This window comes from Fistularia commersonii, chromosome 29, assembly GCF_037954325.1.
Source record: "Fistularia commersonii isolate RoL2024-O1a breed Wild chromosome 29, RoL_Fcom_v1.0, whole genome shotgun sequence".
NCBI lineage: Eukaryota > Metazoa > Chordata > Actinopteri > Syngnathiformes > Fistulariidae > Fistularia > Fistularia commersonii.
This window is the reverse complement of record NC_141312.1, coordinates 9,851,723-9,871,967: the sequence shown is the minus strand read 5'-3', so window position 1 is coordinate 9,871,967 and position 20,245 is coordinate 9,851,723. Positions and strand designations below refer to the sequence as shown.

Genomic DNA, 20,245 nt, shown 5'->3' with positions numbered 1-20,245 from the left:
GTCTCTGGGGAGATGTGTGATTGAACCAGTAACTCCAATTAACAAAAGACCTCTAGGTATAAACTGATATAAAGTTTCTGTCAAATGCCATTTTACTAATTGGGTAGACAATTTATTGACATTTAGTCAGAGTGGACTTTTGGCTTCTGCTTCAACACTTCTTTTCGTCAAAGGATAAAGGTTTTTGCGTGACATCAGATCACCTAATGTGGCAAACTATTTTGTTTCACATTGCAAAACGCATGTATTGGTTGGGAATGCAAATGGGGCAGTTTTTAAGCATTTGACTTATAGGGCAGATCAGCCCATAGTTAAGTGCTGCCAATTTGGATTGAAATATACCCCCCAAATATATGTATATTTACATGTATATAACAATTATTCATGGGTATTAGCCTACAGCTAAGCACAACAAAGCAAAATAAACAGAAAACTCACATTCAAAACATTCTTTTATTCTTTAAAGAAAGGACAGCTAGAATGATCCTTGTGGAGCAGTCCAGTGGTGCAGGATTAGCAGTGCCTCATAATAAGAAAATGATTTGTTTGATTCCATTGACTGACTGTGGCCGGTCTCTTTGGAGTTCTGCTGGGTTCTATGGCTTCCTCCCTCACATCAGAAACAAGCAACTCATTGACTGATGACTCTGCAGATAGTATAAGCTATTTTTGACAAACATGTTACCTAAAGTACATTAAACAACACCTATCTTTACCATTCAAACAAAGAGATAAAGAATAAAGAAAGAAAAGTTGATTTGATATGTTATTAGATATTTTTACATAATCATAACTCTTTCCCCATAGGCTTGCAGTGCCAGATCATTTTACCACAGCATATTGTCCTGCTCTGGTCTCTTAGTTCATTTCATTATCCTGTTGGCCTAAATGACCACAGACCTGACTGTGCTTGGGACAAAAATGGGAAGACCATAAAAAATAAGAATGAATGGAACCAATGACACAAAAGTTAATCAGAGATTGAAACGATAACAAACAAACTGATGTTAACATCCAAAATATAGAACAGCATTTAGTTGGTGTTGCCAAGAATTGCACTAACTGAGGGTTCCTTGGAAGTACGGTAAAAATATGGGTTGAAGTATGAAGTATGAAATAAGTATATTTCTTTGTTCTAAACTATTACCAGTTAGAAGATGAAAAAAGACCCAATAAATGTCCAGGGAACACCCAATGACACTTCTAGCCTTCTGTGCATTTTTGATGATGAGTGGCTATTAGTCCATCCTTCCATTAGACCCCTGTATCCTGTTCCCACATTAATGACAAGAATTTTTGGTTTCTCAAAAGTGGGGGAAACAACAATGAATCTAATGAATGAATTTGTTGAATAGAATGATTCTAAGATCGTCAGATTCATCTGATTTCCAGGCTACATTTATTAACTGTTGAACGACAAAATATATTGAGATAGACAAGCACAATAACACAATGCGATATCTAATTTGACACTGCTAAAGCTGGGCTTTGGTTATATCAAAGTGAAACCTGAATCATACATGAGAAATACAATAGTCATCAGTATTTTAACAAAAACACAGTTTATTACTGCTTCTATTCTATGCTAGCATTACTCGAAAAACAGCTACAAATTAGGTTTGGGATATTAAGTATGATTTTTGGTGCTTGCATTTGATTAAATATTTGGTCACTTTTCTTGTAAAATAATAATTAAAATAGTGTGGAACTTCTGATGTGTTTACCAAGAAAAAGGCAAGAGTATAGAAGTTCTCTATGTATTCATTTCAGTCCAATACATTGTGCTTAAAATAGCAGAGCCCTGTGCCTAAGGCCATTGTTACATCACATTCTGATGTAACAAGAGTACACTGCCTCTGCTTTACCTCTTTGATCTAGTTTCTGAGCATGAATTGACTCTACAGTGCCCTATTTAAAGATTAAACATCATCTTTTCAGAATAAATAAGACAAGATTCGAAAGGTTTTGCAAATGAAGTGTGATAACATTTTGACATGAATCATTTGTTGCATACTGTATGCAACTAGTGATGGGAAAATAATATAGTCTAATGTCTGGTAAGGTTGTTAGTCATCCAGGTCACGGTACTCATTAATTCAGCTTGTCATTACAGCTCTATATATTTAGTTTCCTGAAAACTGAAGAGGTACCTCAAATGTATAACATATTTATCATATAACATTCCAGTATATATCATATATACACGTCAAACTGTCCTCAAGAAACAATCCAGTTGCTACAGCAAACATAAAAGACATTGTGCTCAATGACAATCACAAAGAAGTAATAACAGATTCACAAAAAATCAATATGCAAATTATGTCAATACAACTTTTAAACCAAAGCAGACTAACACGAAAAACCAACAACCGCATAGCTCAAAAACTATTAACGGTTCAGTACATATTACCTTTGTTATTTTAATGCCATGAAAAAGTTTCATGAATACTCTCCAAAATAAATCAGTATGTTGGCAATGCTTCTAACAATGGGAATGGGCATTTCGGTACATCGATAACTGCTGGCTGATATTTTGGAATAGATACTTTTTGAAATATCACAATACCACTGTGCTAATACAAATAGTGTCTTTTTTTCACTTCTGGGAGTTTCAGGCATGTAAAAATCAGCCTGGGTGTATAGTAGATGATTTTACATGTCACATGATTTTGGCAGACTGTCCAACTGTGCAGCCTTAGTCAATCAAAGCCTCGATCGCATTCCGCTGATCTGAGTGAACTCAGCAGCGCCATGGCAATATGGGTGGCAGAGAGAAAAGGAAGCGCAGTGTGGTGCAATGTTTCACCCACAACCAAGACTCATGCAAGAAATTGGTGCCTTATAGCAATGACACTAGCAACTTCTTTAAGGATTTGAAGACAACACACCCTGACAGTTTCAATGAGGCTGAACGTCACCATGAACACAACCAGCAAGCCCCGAAGTCCCTGTACCACCTGCTGTCCATTAATAAACAGTGAAGGAGAATTTCTTCATCTTCTTCTTCTTCTTCTTCTTCTTCTTCTTCTTCTTCTTCTTCTTCTTCTTCTTCTGCATTTCCCTTCAGGGGTCGCCACAGCGAATCAACCCTCTCCATCTAACGCTATTCTCTCTATCCTCCTCTCTCACACCAACTACCTTCATATCCTCTCTCACTACATCCATAAATCTTCTCCTTTGTCAGCCTCTACATCTCCTGCCTGGCAGCTCCAATTCCAGCATCCGTCTACCAATACATTCACTATCCATCCGCTGTTTATGTAAATCCATCTCAGTTTGGCTTCTCTAACCTTCTCTCCAAAACATCTAACATGTGCTGTTCCTCTGATGGACTCATTCCTGATCCTATCCACCCTGGTCACTCCCAAACAGAACCTTAGCATCTTCATTTCTGCAACCTCTAGCTCTGCCTCTTGACTTTTCGTCATTATAACTGTTTCTAGGCCATACAGCATCGCTGGTGGTCTCACCACTGTCTTGTACACCTTTCCTTTCATTCTGGCTGATGTCTTCTATCACATAGTATCAAATAGTACTCCTGACACTTTTCTCCACCCATTCCAACCTGCCGGAACCTGTCTCTTCACCTCTTTTCCACACTCTCCATTGCTCTGGATTGTTGACCCCAAGTACTTGAAATCTTCTAACTTCTCGATCTCCACTCGTTGTAGCCTCACTGTTCCTCTCATTCACATTCATATACTCTGTCTTGCTGCGACTAACTTTCATTCTTCTCCATTCCAGCGCATACCTCCACCTCTAGATTTTCCTCAGTTCCCTGCTCTCACTACAGATCACAATATCATCTGCAAACATCAGGGTCCAAGGAGATTCCTGCCTAACCTCATCTGTCAGACTGTCCATCACTACTGCAAACAAGAGGGGAAGAAGAGCTGATCCCTGATTGAGTCCAACCTCCACCTTGAACTTCTCTCTTACCCCTATAGGACACCACACCACTGTCTCACAGCAAGCCTACATGTCCTGCACCAGTCTAACATAATTCTGTGACAATCCAGATGTCTTCATACAATACCAGAGTTCCTCTCTAGGCACACTGTCATATGTTTTTTCTAGGTCTACAAAAAACGCAGTGCAGTACCCTCTGGCCTTCTCTGTACTTCTCTATTAGCATTCTGAAGGCAAATACTGCATCTGTAGTACTCTTTCTAGGCATGAAGCCATACTGTTGTTCACACATGCTGACGTCTGCTCTCATTCTAGTTTCCACTACTCTTTCCCATAACTTCCTTGTATGCTTCATCAACTTTATCCCTCTACAGTTCCAGCAATTCTGCACATCCCCCTTATTCTTAAAAATGCGCACCATCACACTGCGTCTCCATTCTTCAGACATCTTATCACTCTCTCAGATCCTGTTGAATAATTTAGTCAGAAACTCCACCGCTGAGTGAAGGAGAATTTCATGAAAGGCAAAAAACTTTGGCATACAAATGACAATTAATGTGTGATGTGTGATCTATTAAACTACCCAAAATATGCAACTGAGCTACATGAATCTTGTGCAGATGAAGACCACATTCACAACTCATTCAATTGCTATTTCATGAAGTTGAGAAAGATAAAGGTTCATATGCTCATACTATAGTGGAAAATGCTGACAAAATTTGGTTTTCAAAATATATCAGAATATTATCAGAATATAAATGGAAGTTAGAATTCTGAATTTATATCAGGTTATTTCATATTGGCCTTGCAATAAAATTACTAATGAACACCAAGCAACCATCAGATTTTGCTTTAAGCGGGAAAGTATCAGTATCAATATCGAATAAGTACCATTAACTAATAGTATTGTAATGAAAGGAAAATCCTGCTATCGTCCAACCCTATTTATCACTTGTACTTTCTTGTAATTGTAGAATAGGATTACAGGTATAACAACAGCATTTGACAAAACATACATCATCAAGATAAATCTTGAGCAAAACTTATGTAAATATTTGTATTTTGTGTCTGAATGTTGTGTGTTTCTTGTGCTTTCTTACAATTACTGAGATATTATTTTTTTTTTGATAAATGTAATTTTTCTTGAAGCATATCCCCAACAAGACAATGACAACCTGTGACAACTTTTAATATTAGTATCCTTGAGAAAATCTCTGGTATTATTACTCTTCTGCGTGGTACTATAATGCTATAAAACATCACCTAAGTAGAGAGAAGAAACCTCATCTGGAGTCTTATCTCTGTATATACTTTTTTCCAGTGTTATTTCACAGTGGGATTCTTGGACATGTATACATGATGTATGTATGTATGTATGTATGTATATTTCTTCATTTGTAGATAGTACCAATAAGATTTTTTGACCATGTCTATCTATCTATCTATCTATCTATCTATCTATCTATCTATCTATCTATCTATCTATCTATCTATCTATCTATCTATCTATCTATCTATCTATCTATCTATCTAACCTAAGCCCACCTGCAACCCTGGCAGGTATATCTGATAACTCCCCATTGAAGAACTGAAGAAACCTCTCTGATGAGATTTGAAATGTCCTCAAGTGAAGAAATTCAAGTTTATCTGCCACAACAAGAAGATTTTGACAAGTATCTATCTATCTACTATTGCCTACTTTGAACAAACGTAAATCGGTGAACTGTCTAACATTCTGTCCCAGACGCTGCTGGATTTTATGTTTGTTTTATTGCATCGGCATTCCCTGAGTGCAAGTCCCTTCAGTAAATACAAATAAAAAAATTTACATGATTAACTGAATGGTTGAGTAGGAGCGTGACTGAGTCAATGCCCCAACATTAACATTATTTGAGCCTGAAATCCCATCAGCCTTGTAAAAAAAAAAAACAACATACCACCTCTATAGTATTAAGCCATAGTCAAAATGACAGAGCACAAAAAACTTACAGCAGTTGGTGACAGCGAAGCTGTTGGCCACCTCCAAGTTGTCTATGTGTGGAGTCAGTCTGAAATCCGCCATCCCAAACTGGACCATGCCAACCCTAAATGCGCTGTATTCTTGGTCTGCCCCCCGAGGAAACAAGCCACCTGAGACACATGGAGATGTAGACAAGGTCAGAGTGAGACAGGGAGGAAAGAAAAACAGAATTAGCTGCAGATCAGTCACAACAATTTGACCACAGATGATTGAAATGCTTATTTAGTTAAAATGGCACCTGCCATTGGGGGATATCATAAGAAGCAAGGGTATATTTAGTCCTATAAGTTAATATGAAAAGCTTACAACATGGTCAAATTGAAAAGGCTAAAACATTGGGTTGGAGGATCTTCACATTTTTAGCTCTTAGAAGGTGTGTCTGGTTTGTAATGACCATTGGTACAAAATCTTTCCAACATTGGGGTAAAAAAAAAGACTTTCAGAAAGGCTTGGAAAAGTATAACTGGTACAGAAAAAACTGGAACAAGTTTAAGAACAATAACAAATTGAAGAGAGGGGGGAAAAAATCAGGCAGTAACAAAATTTGGCATTTTGGTCAAAACTGTATGACAATTGGGATGTTGATTAAATGTTTTATACTGGAATGATGTTAAGGCGCCAAACAGAACATACTTACAATTGCAACAAAGTGTTTACTCAGTTCATATTCAAGGAGAGACTATGAGAGTCCATAAATGACACCAAGAAGACTCCTGTCCATGGGGTGATTGCAATGTAGCATAAAAAACTGTACCCCAAAGTCAGGCCAGTTGAGTGACTTTAGTTTTATAGTTAAATTTCAAGTCATTATGTTAAATTATGGAAAACATACATGACAGCATTAGATGCCAATCAAAACACTCCATCAGCCTCATCTGCTACTACATGTGTATTTACTTAATCAACTTGGATCTATCACATCGCCATGACAACTTCTTTCACATGTTGTGCCATCTACCATTAAACTCACCTCTTCTATCAGTTCCAACTTTGGCATGAGATAGAGGCGTGTCAGTTTTCTTTGAGACCTGGCCATGTCTCTTTTCTTCACTCCGAAAACCATTTTCAATGTCCAAGACAAAACCTAGCCCAAATTTATAAGTAATCTCCCGGCTGTAGTAAATTGCACACTGTATATTCTATTATGGAAGATACTACAGAACTACTAAGAGGATTCAAAACTGGTATACTTATGATCATAATAGCAGTTGAATGTAAATAATGAAAAATTGCCAAACTGCCTCCGTAAGCAACGGGGCACTTAGATACTTTTTATTACATTTAAGAAAAGACAATGATAATAAAATTAAAATGTTGACACAAAGGAGAGGAATGCATTCATTACATTATGAAAGATGCACAGTTATATTCTGAAAACTTTAAATGTTTACAGCCAACAACAATTTGCTGTGAAATAACAAAACATGTCCATTTCAAATTTCCCTTATCTGGGTCTGGCACTTCTCAGTTTGCATTCGAAGTTTCCAAATATTACAGAGGATGGATTTTGGAACGAAGTGCATTTTCTAGTACCTTTTACAATGTAGGGTCTCTGTTGAATGTTAGGTCCTTTCAAAACTAGAGACAAATACCAGGTTGAGATAAATGGCTGTGTAGGCATAATAATTGTACCCAATCAGTGAATTACTTGAGGGGGTGTTTCCCAGAGAAAGGATATAGCAGGAGGAATAACTGCACTGATCTGAAAGCTTAAATACATTGAAACAGGTGCAGTCACAATGTGATATTAAGTACTGATTGATATAAAATTCCTAACATCTTTTTCTAGCATCTACTTATTCTTACTGTTTCAGCTGCTCACCTCAAGAGTCGCCATAGCAAATCAACCTCCGCCATCCAACCCTATTGTCTGTACTACCTAACTTCATGTTTTCTTTCACTACATCCAAAAAGCTTCTCTTCAGTCTTCAGAAAAACATCCTTCCTAGCAAAAAATCAATATATGAAAGGCTAATGTGCTCTTATGGTCATAGAGTTCTTTATCTTTCAATAGTATCTTATGAGGTACTGGTTGTTTGCATTACCATGAATCTGTTTTCCCTGGCAATGTCTGGTTATGTCTTTGATATAAAAGTATAATGCACTGTTTATTGGTTTGGCATATGTTGCTGTTCCTTCTACTGACAGTGAGACAGTTATGCATGGTGGTTGTTATTAAAAGGCAACTTTCCCAAATGACAACAATTCTAAAAGCATTAAATATTGTTACCATCTTTAAGTTAATTTGTATTACAAATATTGGGTTATGCCAGTGAAAATAATCCGAATGGATGTGTTATTTATTTTCACTTGATAATCTGTTGATTTGGAAACTTAATCTGAATGGGTGTGTTATTTAAGTTTCCAAATCAAGAGACCAAATTTAATCTTCATCATACTAGATATATTTTTTGGGTACATATGTTTTGTCGATTATCGTCCACATTATCATCATCGTCATCGTCAACCACTTATTTTCAAGTCGGGTCAACAGATACCCTTCCATGCCCAACACAGCCTCGATTACTCCCCGCTTTCCCTTCCACAGTCACCAAACAGTTTGCCATCACCTGTCTGTAGCCAAAGTGAAAGTCCATCTCCAAAGCCCCCCTAAGTCTGCTACCTCTTGAGACCTCTGGATCAACCAAACCATGAAGGCCTCCTTCATCAGCTGAATGGGTTCCCTCACAACTGCCGTCCACCAGCTCATCTTGGTGATGCCACCTTGAGTGCTGCAAATGGTCTTCAAGCCACATCTTCCAACCAACACCACCATAGAAGCTTTGAACATGGACCACTCAGTCTCCATGTCCCAAAATCTCCTTTGGAACGCACAAAATGTTCTTCCGGAGATGGGGAGTTTAAGACCTTCCTGAAAGGTCCTTCACAAACATTCCCCTCACTGCATGTTTCCGTTGACCAGGTAAGTCCGGCTGTCTTCCCTGCCACCTGATCCAACGTACCGCAACGTATGAAAACAGGAGAAAACAGGAATGTGAACAGATGAAGTGAGACAATCGCTGCAACCTGACTCATATAGTCTTTAAATAGTCTGTAGGAGGAACACATCAGTGATAGACTACATAAGACAATTTCACAGAACTCACCCCACATATTTGAAAATTATATTCAAACAGTAGGACCACCCATACTGACTAGAAGCATGAGAAACCTGTTGATTGCCTTTTTTTCCAGGATGTCTTATCAGTGTCCAATCAACACTCATCTATTCAAAGCAGAGGTAGAAATTTAGATGAGAATACAGGATTTGGAATGTGGCCATTCATAGTTGTGAAGAATTAATAACTTCACATAAAAAACTTATCACTGTTTCACAAGGAGCAGGTAAGTGCTTTTTCATTTGTCAAACAAGTACTCCAAATTGCATGTCTTTGGGATATCTAAGGGAAGTGGATGTATCATACAGATTATGTTCAAATATGGCTCCTCTGTCCCTTCAGCTGGATGAAGACTTTTTCAATGTCATATATTGTTGCAGTAGTCAGAGTTTTACTGTTTCCATACCTGTCACTAGGACTGTCATGATAGCAAGTATAACACTGCAAGTTAGTGTTTATGCTGTTAACAACGCTAAGCTCCTTCTCTGTGTGCAGTTTAGTATAGAGCTCAGCTGTGTGTCATCTAATTTCTTTCCTTAACTCCTGCAGACCAGAATATGAAAGTTCTAATAATGTTGGAGAAACGATAGTAGTCATATTGATAAAAAATATATAAATATAAATATAAATATAAATATAAAAAAGGGACGCACAATTGCACAGTGGTTCACAGTGGCCTCACAGCTTGAAGGACCCGGTTTGATGCCGATAGGGCACCTTTCTGTTTTGCATCATGTTCTCCACGTCTGCATGGGTTTCGACCGCGTTCTCCGGTTTCATTACTTGGAAAAATTGGGGAAATGGCCCAGATATGCGACTGAAATAGTGAATGGTTGTCTTTCCATACAGTATATGTGGCCCTGTCATTGACTGGCGACCAGTCTAGGGTATAACCCACCTCTTGCCCGATGACAGCAACAATACCTGCGACCCTGAATGCAGGATAAGCAGTAGAAGATGGATGGATGGATGGATTTATTTATTTTTCTCTTTTATATATATATCTATATATATATAAATATATATTTAAATTTCCCTTTATTATTGAAATGCTGTTTTATCACAGCTCACAGGAACTGCTATTAATGCAATGGCACAGACTATGTAGAACACTGCTTGACCACAACAGTATAGGCCAAATATATCCAAGAAAAACAATATAAATGACCTTAACAATAGAGTAAATAACATCAGTAACAATATGGAAGAAGACAAGATGAATAGTAGCCACACCAATTTAATAGTGCAGTGGCATGCCAGGGGGTCCTCCTGGATACAATTGAACAAAAGTTTTGATGACTAAATGAAACTAAGATGTATGGGATATAGACTTAAGAACAATTTTTGAGTGTGACTTTTACAGGCCATCACTTTGTTATGTTTGAATTGTTTATCCAAAAGTTTAATAAGTGTTATATTTTGTGAAAAACTTTGAGTGAGGTACAGTGGGAGGCTACTATTATGGGCTTCTATCACTGCACTGTTTTTGGTGTGCTCAAAATTAAAAGCTGACAGACCAATTCTCTCATCATTTCTAAACAGCATAAACCCACAGCTTACAACTGCATAGAGATATTTCTGTCTGAACTCCAATGAAAACAAAGCCATCACAATTAGTTGAAACAATAACTCAATCACAATGTCTTAATGGCAGTTAGAGAGTACTGCCATCAGATACCCCCATCCTATTTGAATAAAATTGCAAATGATGAAATTTCAGCCATGCAGTTCTTAGTATTTCTGAACAGTTGCACAATTTGAGGTATTCTGAGTTTCCTTTCCAGTATCTGAGGTAGGCATATGTTTGTTCAATAAGCAGATGTTACACTTGAAAAGGTGAAAATTCAATGTGCTGACCCTCTGTCCAGCTTCAATATCCTGAGGTGGTTACCTCCTGTCAATTTGCAATGTCTTATTGTTGGTATCCTCTGTCTAATGCTACTTTGCTTACAATCTTTGGGGGACATGTGCCACTCAAGGTTAAAATGCTTTCATTTGAATGACATGAAAGGATTATCTGTAAGAGTCTTGTGTTCAAATTCAGCTTATCTAAGCGCTGATGGATTTGCCAGTTTTTATGTGAGGCTACAAAATCCATGCTTCTCTACTTGTCAGTGGGTTTGACACACTTGATTCTATACCTCTTGAGTGAATGCCACAAAAATTATACTTTCAAATGCTCAAATGATTCTGGATTTTCAATCAATAAATAAGTTGTCTATGTCAATCTCCCACTTCCCCAAAGCATTGTTAAACATTTATATAACTTGAGCCAGAGGCCACAACCTTAAAAGTTAGGACAAAAAATGGTGACTAGCAATTAACTTCCATTGTAATCAGGTGAAACTGCTATACTGTGTGTGTCTGTGCTCTCACACGTGTGTGTGTGCCTACCATGTGTGAGCACTGCATACAAAGCAAAGTCAGAGGCGTGACGTCCATGCATAAAAGGGTTCATGTTCGTTTTAACTAACATGATCAAAACAATGATATCCCCAAGTATCCAATTTTGCCATTTTTGCTTTTGTTATAGTATGTCTTGATTATGCATGTCAGTCCCATTACAGAAAGCCAGTCTTGGGTGATTGTATATCTTACAATTACTACTAGTGAGTTTTGCCCTTTGTTTGTTTATTTGGGGTGAAGAGTTGAGTTAATTGAGTAAAAGAGGAATCAACTATTCCATACAATTACAGTATTGATGATGGCCGGTAGGATTCCAAGTTTTAAACCAGTAAATTAGTAGGTAATTTTTTACATGGAAAAAAGTCCCATTTTAATTCAAAAAAGGAAAAGTAACTTGAACTACGACTGAACTTGAAACTGATGACTTCAGGTAACTTGAAAGTCTCAGGCTTCCCTCAAAACCATTACTTTATCCCATCCATCATTCCTTGTGTATCAATTCCATTCTACCCCGTAGATAAAATTAAATTAAATTAGACGTTACCACACATTGTTGGAGTCTACTTCATGCAAAGGTTGGAGATCAGTGATGACAACGATAATAATAATAACAATGCTAATTATCAATATCATTGCTATTATCATCATTTTAGTTAAACTATTTTAAAAACCATTTTGATAAATGCACTTCAAACCTGGTATCAGCTCGGCTTAACCCTCAAAATAGTATGTAGTGTGTCACAGCAGCAGTTTCTGCAGGAGATTCACTGGGGGAGTAATTGTTCATACTGGCTAAGAGCTGAAACACCCACCTATGTCAATGACAGGCTGAAAACTGCTGAGCTTAAAATTAATATACAACACACTTTGCAGGTTCAGTAATGACTCCAGGCAGTCGATTGGCAACCTCATCGCCTTTCAATCCGACTATCACAATTATAGGTATTTATAAAGAAATGCCTACACTGGGTTTGGCATGTTTTATCCCTGGCCCCCGTTTGTATCTGAAATAATATGATTGGGGATGTTCTACAGAGGATGGTGTATTTGACTTCAGATTTAAAAAGCACATACGTCTTAGTTTGGTTTTGGCGTCACAAAGACAGACAATAGGAGAAATGGAGAAATACATACATGTGTATCAGCATTTAAACACACAGAAACACACAATGTACACACATAACAATAGCAACAACAACAAATATAATAAAAAAAAAAAATCAAAACGTCTACATGGTCAACAGCATGCAACCATTTAATGTAATTCGAAGAACAGACCAGTTGTCCTCGATAGCTAATCATAAAACCTATGCACATAATTCTGCAATTCCATGTAGTTGTTAGAAATACGCCAGAGGTGGATTTCAATACATTTCGCAATTGCCCTCCTTAAGCAAATGCGGCATATTTATTCAAGAGAAATATTCATGTGCACAGCCGCAAATAAGAGAAAGCACGCTTATAAAAGCTCACAGCAATATTGACATAACTGGAACACTGCAGCGGCAGCCGTACATTAAGAAGGCCTTCTCAAACCTTACAAGACGGGCAGATATAACACTGCCCGACAAAAGGACACGGTGGATGTGGGATGTCAAAATACACATTATATAGGGATGAATTCAGTCTCATTTATGAAGTGGAGGTTGGGTTGAGCGCAAGCAGCGTCATGACAGAAATGAAAATCCTACCTATCTGAACGCTCGGCGATCCGCAAAAGGCCTTGCGCCACAACAGTGACACTACCAGCATCAGCTTCATCGTTGCGTTCAGCGTCCCTCTGCGCCACATTATCCCGAAATAACGGCTTCTAGCTGAAGATATCTCCTCCTTCACATACAGCTCGATCTCATGGCGTCAGCCCTGCGGATCCGGGATGCGCTCTCACCGCTGGACTCGAGTGCGCGAGCGCACGCGCCCAGTCTCTTACCGAAGAGACACGGAAAAACCCGAGGGTTTCCGAAAGCGGCGCCGGTGACGCCGAGCGGCCGAAGTCAAGTGATGAGAGAAGAAGCCGCTCAAAGATGCTCTTAACGAACGAAATGTATCATTTTTCCGAGTTGATTCGGATATTTACGGATTTATTTTCCGTTGCTGTGATTGGTGTTAACCGGAACGAAATGCAGCGACGACGTTTTGATAAAAGAAACAGAAAGAATGCACCGATATCGTTTTTTTTTTTAATCTCTTCGTTGTTGTGATTTTGCGGATGTTAAAGAAAAACGATTTGGACACCAATTTGTCCAAATGTTAGATGTTGATCGTGGCCTGTTCTGGCCAAGCGAAGGATCAGCATTTGGCACACTTTCATTTGTAGGCCAATACTCGGATTACTGTCTACATGCATTTATACCTCAATTATAACGAGAAGCGCTGCTCCTTACTCTGCCCATTCATAGGATCGTGTGGTGTTTTCTGTTAAATTTCACAGAAGTGGGTTAAAGGAGGGGGTTGTCTCTTCTGCATCTTCTAAACGTAATATGTTGCTATAAGTCAAGAAACGGACTGTGTTTATTTTTTATTTCATTGAGCATTTTTAAAAACTAAACTGGGACTCCTCTTGAGGGCATTTCCCGTAACATGCACTTATTTCTCCTAAAGGGCTAGTAAAATTATTTTTATTTTTCATAATATTTTCATTTTTGCTTCAGTTTTAACAGAATAATTTTGGAAAATTGTGTATTTATTTCTGCTTATCTTGGCAAGGACTCCCTTGAAAAAAGAGGTTCGTCATCTTAATGGGATGTTTTTCCTTGGTGAAATAAATAAATAAAGCAATTGAAATAATTAGTAACAGGGTAGTCATAAGAGGAAAAGAGGATTCACAGGGTGGTGGATGCGGAAAAATAGACAAAAGAAAATGAATCCCAAAAGAGAGGAGACATATTAAAGAACATAGTGATACAAATGAAGCGGTCATATTCAATATAATTATGTTGAATGCATTCATTCATTCTTTAATTCACTCATTATCTACACATGCACATTATCCTGCACAAAGGGTTGCAGGGGGACTAAAGCCTGTCCCAGCGGTCACTGGGCAAAATGCAGGGAGCACCCTGGACCACTTGCCAGTATGATAGAACTTAACAACAGGATTTAACAACTTAAATCCTGCTCCTAAGCTTCTAGCCTTGTTACCTTTCCACCTGGTTGCTTGAATCCACAGCATATACTTCCGTCCCTGCATGATGTCAACCAATTCTAGCTTTTCATATCATTGTCCGTGTGGAGCATCTGGGTTGAGACCTCATATAATTTAATATGACTATTTCTAGCACTCCACGTTTGGGTCATACACACATATTTTATTGGTTTTGCTACTCCTACTACACACTGATCATGAAACCTATGGTTAAAAGATGGACAGTCAAAAGTGTCAGTGAAGGATCTCAGTCAGTTGTTGTCAAATCTTACTGTTGTGACTGGACTTTTTTCACCTCTCATCCAGGAGGCCGCTTCACTTCTTGCCTCTAAGTGACTTTTATCTTAATACTCTACAATCAATGCAAAGTCTGGTTTGATGTTATCACAGACTTTGTATTAATAGCGCAATAATAAAGGATGCTATTTTGCTTTCAAATACCCAAAGGCTCAAAACAAGGCATCTTTTTTAATGAAGACAAATTGCATGTGTGTGATATCAAAGGTGAGGGTATATATATGCACTAAAGCTCCTGTTGCAGAACGTAATAATTTTATGCATTTATCATCTTTAACAGGTAATAAAACAGCCTGTCAGACGTGGTATTATTGGTTTGGCTGACACATGTTGAATCATAATGAGGCATAAATACAAGTTTGGAGCTGTATTCAAGGCGCACGCAAACAAAACAAAGACACCCCCCCCCCCCCCCCAAAAAAAAGGTAGGTAAAGCACCCCAAACAGTACGTTGTAAGAGTTAAGTTGTCTTTTAAAATTCTCCGTTTTACTTCTCCCTGAAAGCCTGCGAGAGAAAGGCTGGATGCAACCCAGACTGGTTGCCAGTCGATCGCAGAGCCACACACAGTTCAGAGCATATGGACACAAAACTTTTCACACATTTGGGCAATTTTCCAATTTACCTTCTGCATGTTTTTTGGAATATGGGAGGAAACTGGAGTACCCATAAAAATAGACTATAGTCATAACATACTGTAGTGGCAATAAAAATAGAAAATAAGACATTATGTATGGACATTATTTTCCAGAATATATACAATCCAGGCTTTATATTTAGTGTAAACAGTGACTGAATACAAGATATTGCACATACTTAAGCTGTCAATTTCCATAGTGCACAAGACGTGAGTAGCATGGTTGTCCAACGAGATCAGTGATGGTTGTACAGTCCAACAGAGGCAGGGAGGAACGACCCGTAATACAGCTTCTTCAAACATTTTGTTCTTTCAGTCGGTCTGTGACAGAGCTGCTCAGTGCTATGATGGTGTCCTGAAGCAGGTGGGACAGGTTGTCCATCAGAGATGATAGCTTGGCTGTCATGCTCTTCTCTCCCACCACCACCAATGAGTGTAGAGCTGGCTTTTTACATTACATTACAGTCATTTGGCAGATGCTTTTATCCAAAGGGACTTACAAGAAGTCCAATTCAGTCACCGAAGATCCGAACTACCTGTAGTCGGAAGTCAGAAGTGACCACTCAACCAAACAGCCATGTCAGAACCATGTACATACATACATTCAGTTCATAGTACATCATTTCTATTTTATTTTTTGGAGGGGGGGTCGGGGGGTTGGAGGCTAAGCGTGATTAGCAGGGCAGTGCTTGGTGAAGAGGTATGTTTTCAGCTTACGGCGAAAGATGGGCAGCGACCCCGCTGTTCTGACCTTTTTCGGGAGTTTGTTCTGCCATTGAGGAGCAAGACCAGTTTGAGCGGTCTAAGTGATGAGGTGAACAGTCGCCCAGAGGTGGCAGATCGGAGGGGACGGTCAGGAACATGTGGCCTGACCATAACCTGGAGATAAGACGGGGCTGCCTCATTCACTGCAACAGGGACTTGAACTTAATGTGGGCACCCGGGAGTCGGTGAAGGGACATAAGGAGAGTTGTGTGGGAGAATTTGGAACACCAGATGGGCTGCCGCTTTCTGAATAAGCTCCAGAGGCCTGATGGTCACCAATGGGGCACCGGCAAGAAGGGAGTTGCAGTCGTCCAAACAAGAACTTTCCTCATTTCCTCGTTCCTTGTGAGCTTTCCTCAACAGTCTGTTCAGCATCTTCTTGTCCTCTGCTGATGTGCCACCGGCCCAGCAGACTACTCCAAAAAAGAGGGCTGATGCTACCATAGTCTCGTAGTGCTTTAACCCTAAATCCTGTGGTTCCTGTGAAATAACACCACGCCTCTTGGTCCAAGACATCGCCCCAAACATCTGATATTATCTCCACCAAATCTTTATTTAGCGGTGTCTCTATTAAGTTCAATATGGATGTAACTGGATGAAATTTGAATATTGATTTGTAAAATCAAACTTTTTATAATTAGAAAGCAAAGATATATTTTTGTTTGCTTGTAAAGAGAGAATAGAAGAATATACTGGTATTTTCATGTCTAGGGTTCAAAGGGAATTTGTACATTTTGAGGAGAAAACAGGGATATAAATTTCCTCTGACATCAATAAAGTATTTCTGATTCTGATTCAGATCATATTGAAGTAACTGTTTTAAATTTCACACAACTCTGACCGGCCCGAGGTGCATCTGCGCTGCTTTCAAAATCTCACTACCTCACCCATTCACATGTCATGCCATAACTCTGCTGTCTTTCTTGTCCTTGTCGGTCCCAGCCCGCACACATCCTGCCAAGTTATGTTTCATCATTTTTTTTTGCCATTGCTATTGTCACTCTATTTATAGTGTTGTTTATTTTTGGTTGTCTATTTTTCACCCTTACTGTTCCATTCTGTTGTCAATTATGATGTTGTTGCTGTTGTTGTTCTCCCCTGCTGCCTATTCATTTGCCTATTCAGGCCTATGCAGAATAGTCATGTCTACAGTGCATCTCCTCAAAATATAGTTCATTTTGGTCCAATGGTTCACAATTTGGTGACAGCTGTTGATTAGTTCTAGCCTAATAAGTTTATCATGAGAATTATCAGTCATTCTTGGATGTGTGCAAGCACTTTAGTGCCTACTTGTGTAGCAATAAGTCGTCTTCATTGCATTCAGTGAAATTCTCCAGGGTGAAATAGTTGTGCATGTGAAAGTGACATGTTCTAATAGGTGTCTGAAATACTGTCAAGACCAGGAGGCTGTGAATTGTCTACACCTATTCCTTGACCCTGTCTAGACTTAATAATATCAATCTGTTTTCACATCAGAGCGCATGTGTATATAGAATCTATGTTTCCGTTTGTAATGTTTTTCGAGTTTTGGATTTGTTTTTCCAATAAATTGTCAGTGCATCTTTTCTGACTAATTGTACTTCGTATCCGGAGATTCTAAAGTTGACACTTTACTCAAGTTCAGTTTTTTGTTTTTTTTGTTTTGTTGGCCTTTTCTCCATTGAAGAATTCTTTTTTTACATGATTAAAGATTGTTCTTTAATCTGCCATTCTTATCGCATCAATCTGCCTCCTCTGGACAAAGACTTTCAATTTGCCACTTCAGTTACTTTATGTTTCAAATAGTGGTTAATTTTCAAGACATACAAGACTCACAAAAATGTCACTGTGTTTCAATGGTAGACGTGCACGCGCACTCATGTACTGCTGCGCAAAATCACCAGTCGGTAGCCCATAAGCAGTTTCTTTTCGGAGCTGTTTTGTATTGTTAAGCTTGAAAAAAGTAACACAAAACACAGCTGCTTGCTGTTATTTCACAACAAAAGAAAGACATTAAACATGCAGAACACGTTACCAGATCAAACCGGCTCACTTTTCCCCTTGCTTGCAGGGATATACGATATTATCCAGTACAACAAATGTACGAATCTAGAATTGAGGAGTCCTGAAATCTCAGTGGAATTTAGTTTAGTACTTTTCGACATCAGTTCATTCTCTGTTTCACAGAATCCAGGTTGATTTAAATGCCCAATGGGATATGAACTGCAAGGTGGTGCTGCATTTGTGGATGAGTGTCGGACAGAGACTTTAAAGATGTTGGATCTTGTGAGGCTGCCCTGGCTGCCATCCTTCTTAGAAGTTACCTTTGGGGACAGTGCTGGGGGAAGGGTGGCTAGGGATGGTGGTCCCTATTTTAAAAAAGGGGTTGGGTTGCCAGGGATGAGGGGCTGCTAGAAGGTATGTTCTGACTACAAGTTGATGCTCGGCCTCACGTGGAAAGGTTATACCAAGTCTCTAAAGGAAAATCAGTGTGATTGTTGAACATTTGATTCAGAAGGAACAATGCAAATTCTGCCCAGGCCATGAGAGGGAGCCAGCTCTTCACTCTCACACAGATCCTGTAGATTAAGGGGGCACTCAGTCGCCTCCTCTTCATGTGCTTTTACACTGCAGAAATATCCCATAAGCGATGCTACATGAGTATGGGGTCACTGGGTCATTGTAATGTCTAAGCTGCTGCATGTGCAAATGGGTTGGCCTTAACCAGAGCTGTCCTTTGTCACTGATTCTGTTCATAATCTTCTCAAACAGGATATGAAGTTGGGTTGAAGGGAATATCTGGTATAGGTACTGCAGAATTACTTTTCAGCTTTTCGAAGACATGGTCATTCTATTGGACCTGTAACCAACCTCTGCTTTTTGCAAAGAATGTGTTGCTGTTGGTCTCTCATCAATATGACCTCCAGCAGCTAATGCAGTGCTTTGCAGCTGAATGCAGAGTCAGTACCTCAAAATCAGAGGCCATGGTTCAGTCCCAGAAAGTAGAGAATGGTCATGTGCAAGTTTGATGGGCAAAAGAGTAAAGAAGAGAAGTTTTTTTCACAATGAAGGTGAAATGGTGCTTGAAATGGGAAGGTGAATCTGTGGAACACCTGCGATGATACAGGTACTGTATCAGGTGGCTTGACACCCATTCTCTTAATCGATCTTTGATTTACCAACCTGTGGTCTCAAAGTTTTGTGAATAACCAAAAGAACAAGGTCTCGAATACAAGTGGCTAAAATGGGTTTCATCTGCAAGGTGCCTTGGCTTATCCCAAAAGGAGAGATGAGAACCATGCACTTCCTTGGTGAGTTCAGAGTAAAGCTCAGTTTGGTGGTCAAAAAACATGACAAGGATGGCTCCTGGTCAGGGAGGGGTTTATAAATCGTATTTGGCCAGTGAATGCCTTAGAGTTACCTGGGAATCACTAATGGTAACAGGGAAACATGGGCTGACACCACCCCCCCCCTCCCACACACACACACACACACTCCCCCCAATCTGCTGCCACCATGACCTCGCCAGAAACAATGATGATGTTGATGACAAACATGTCCATGATAGAATGTTGTAATAAAACTAATGCAACAATCAAAACAGGAACAATTATGCCACTTCATTGTAATTTGTCTAAATGTACTTTTTTAAAGTATCAAAAGCAAGAAGGAATGAACTGAGATTGTTCACGTGAGATATTTCACATAACTTTGAAAGCCATTTTTTTCCTTCAATTATTATTATTTTTATCATTGTTATTATCATTGTGTCATGTATAGGATTAGTTCTTTTATAGGAAAAAATATAATGTGATTTCTTTCTTTCTGAGCATATTTTCAAAAAATCTTTAAAAGAAGTAGCATTTTTAGACGTTTATAAAAATAGGACTCTTGAGCATAGTGTGGTTTATTTTCTCCTCACACTGCTCTGTAAGCAGTCTTCCACAGAGTTACTTGGAATAGGATGCAA

General features: G+C 38.8%; 1 protein-coding gene across 5 annotated transcripts in view; it reads right to left on the bottom strand.

Annotated features, from left to right (window-relative positions):
• The window catches only part of LOC147216952 (glutamate receptor 2-like), a 66,451-nt gene extending 53,066 nt beyond the window's left edge, over positions 1–13,385 (bottom strand). For all 5 annotated transcript variants that reach the window (XM_086176652.1, XM_086176650.1, XM_086176651.1 and 2 more), the window contains exons 1-2: positions 13,146–13,385; positions 5,899–6,039 (exon numbers count right to left, since the gene is read on the bottom strand). In XM_086176652.1, the coding sequence (XP_086032778.1) occupies positions 5,899–6,039; positions 13,146–13,245 (241 nt within the window). In that variant the 5' untranslated portion in view covers positions 13,246–13,385. The remainder of the gene's footprint in view (positions 1–5,898; positions 6,040–13,145) is intronic.
• Between the last annotated feature and the right edge of the window lie 6,860 nt (positions 13,386–20,245).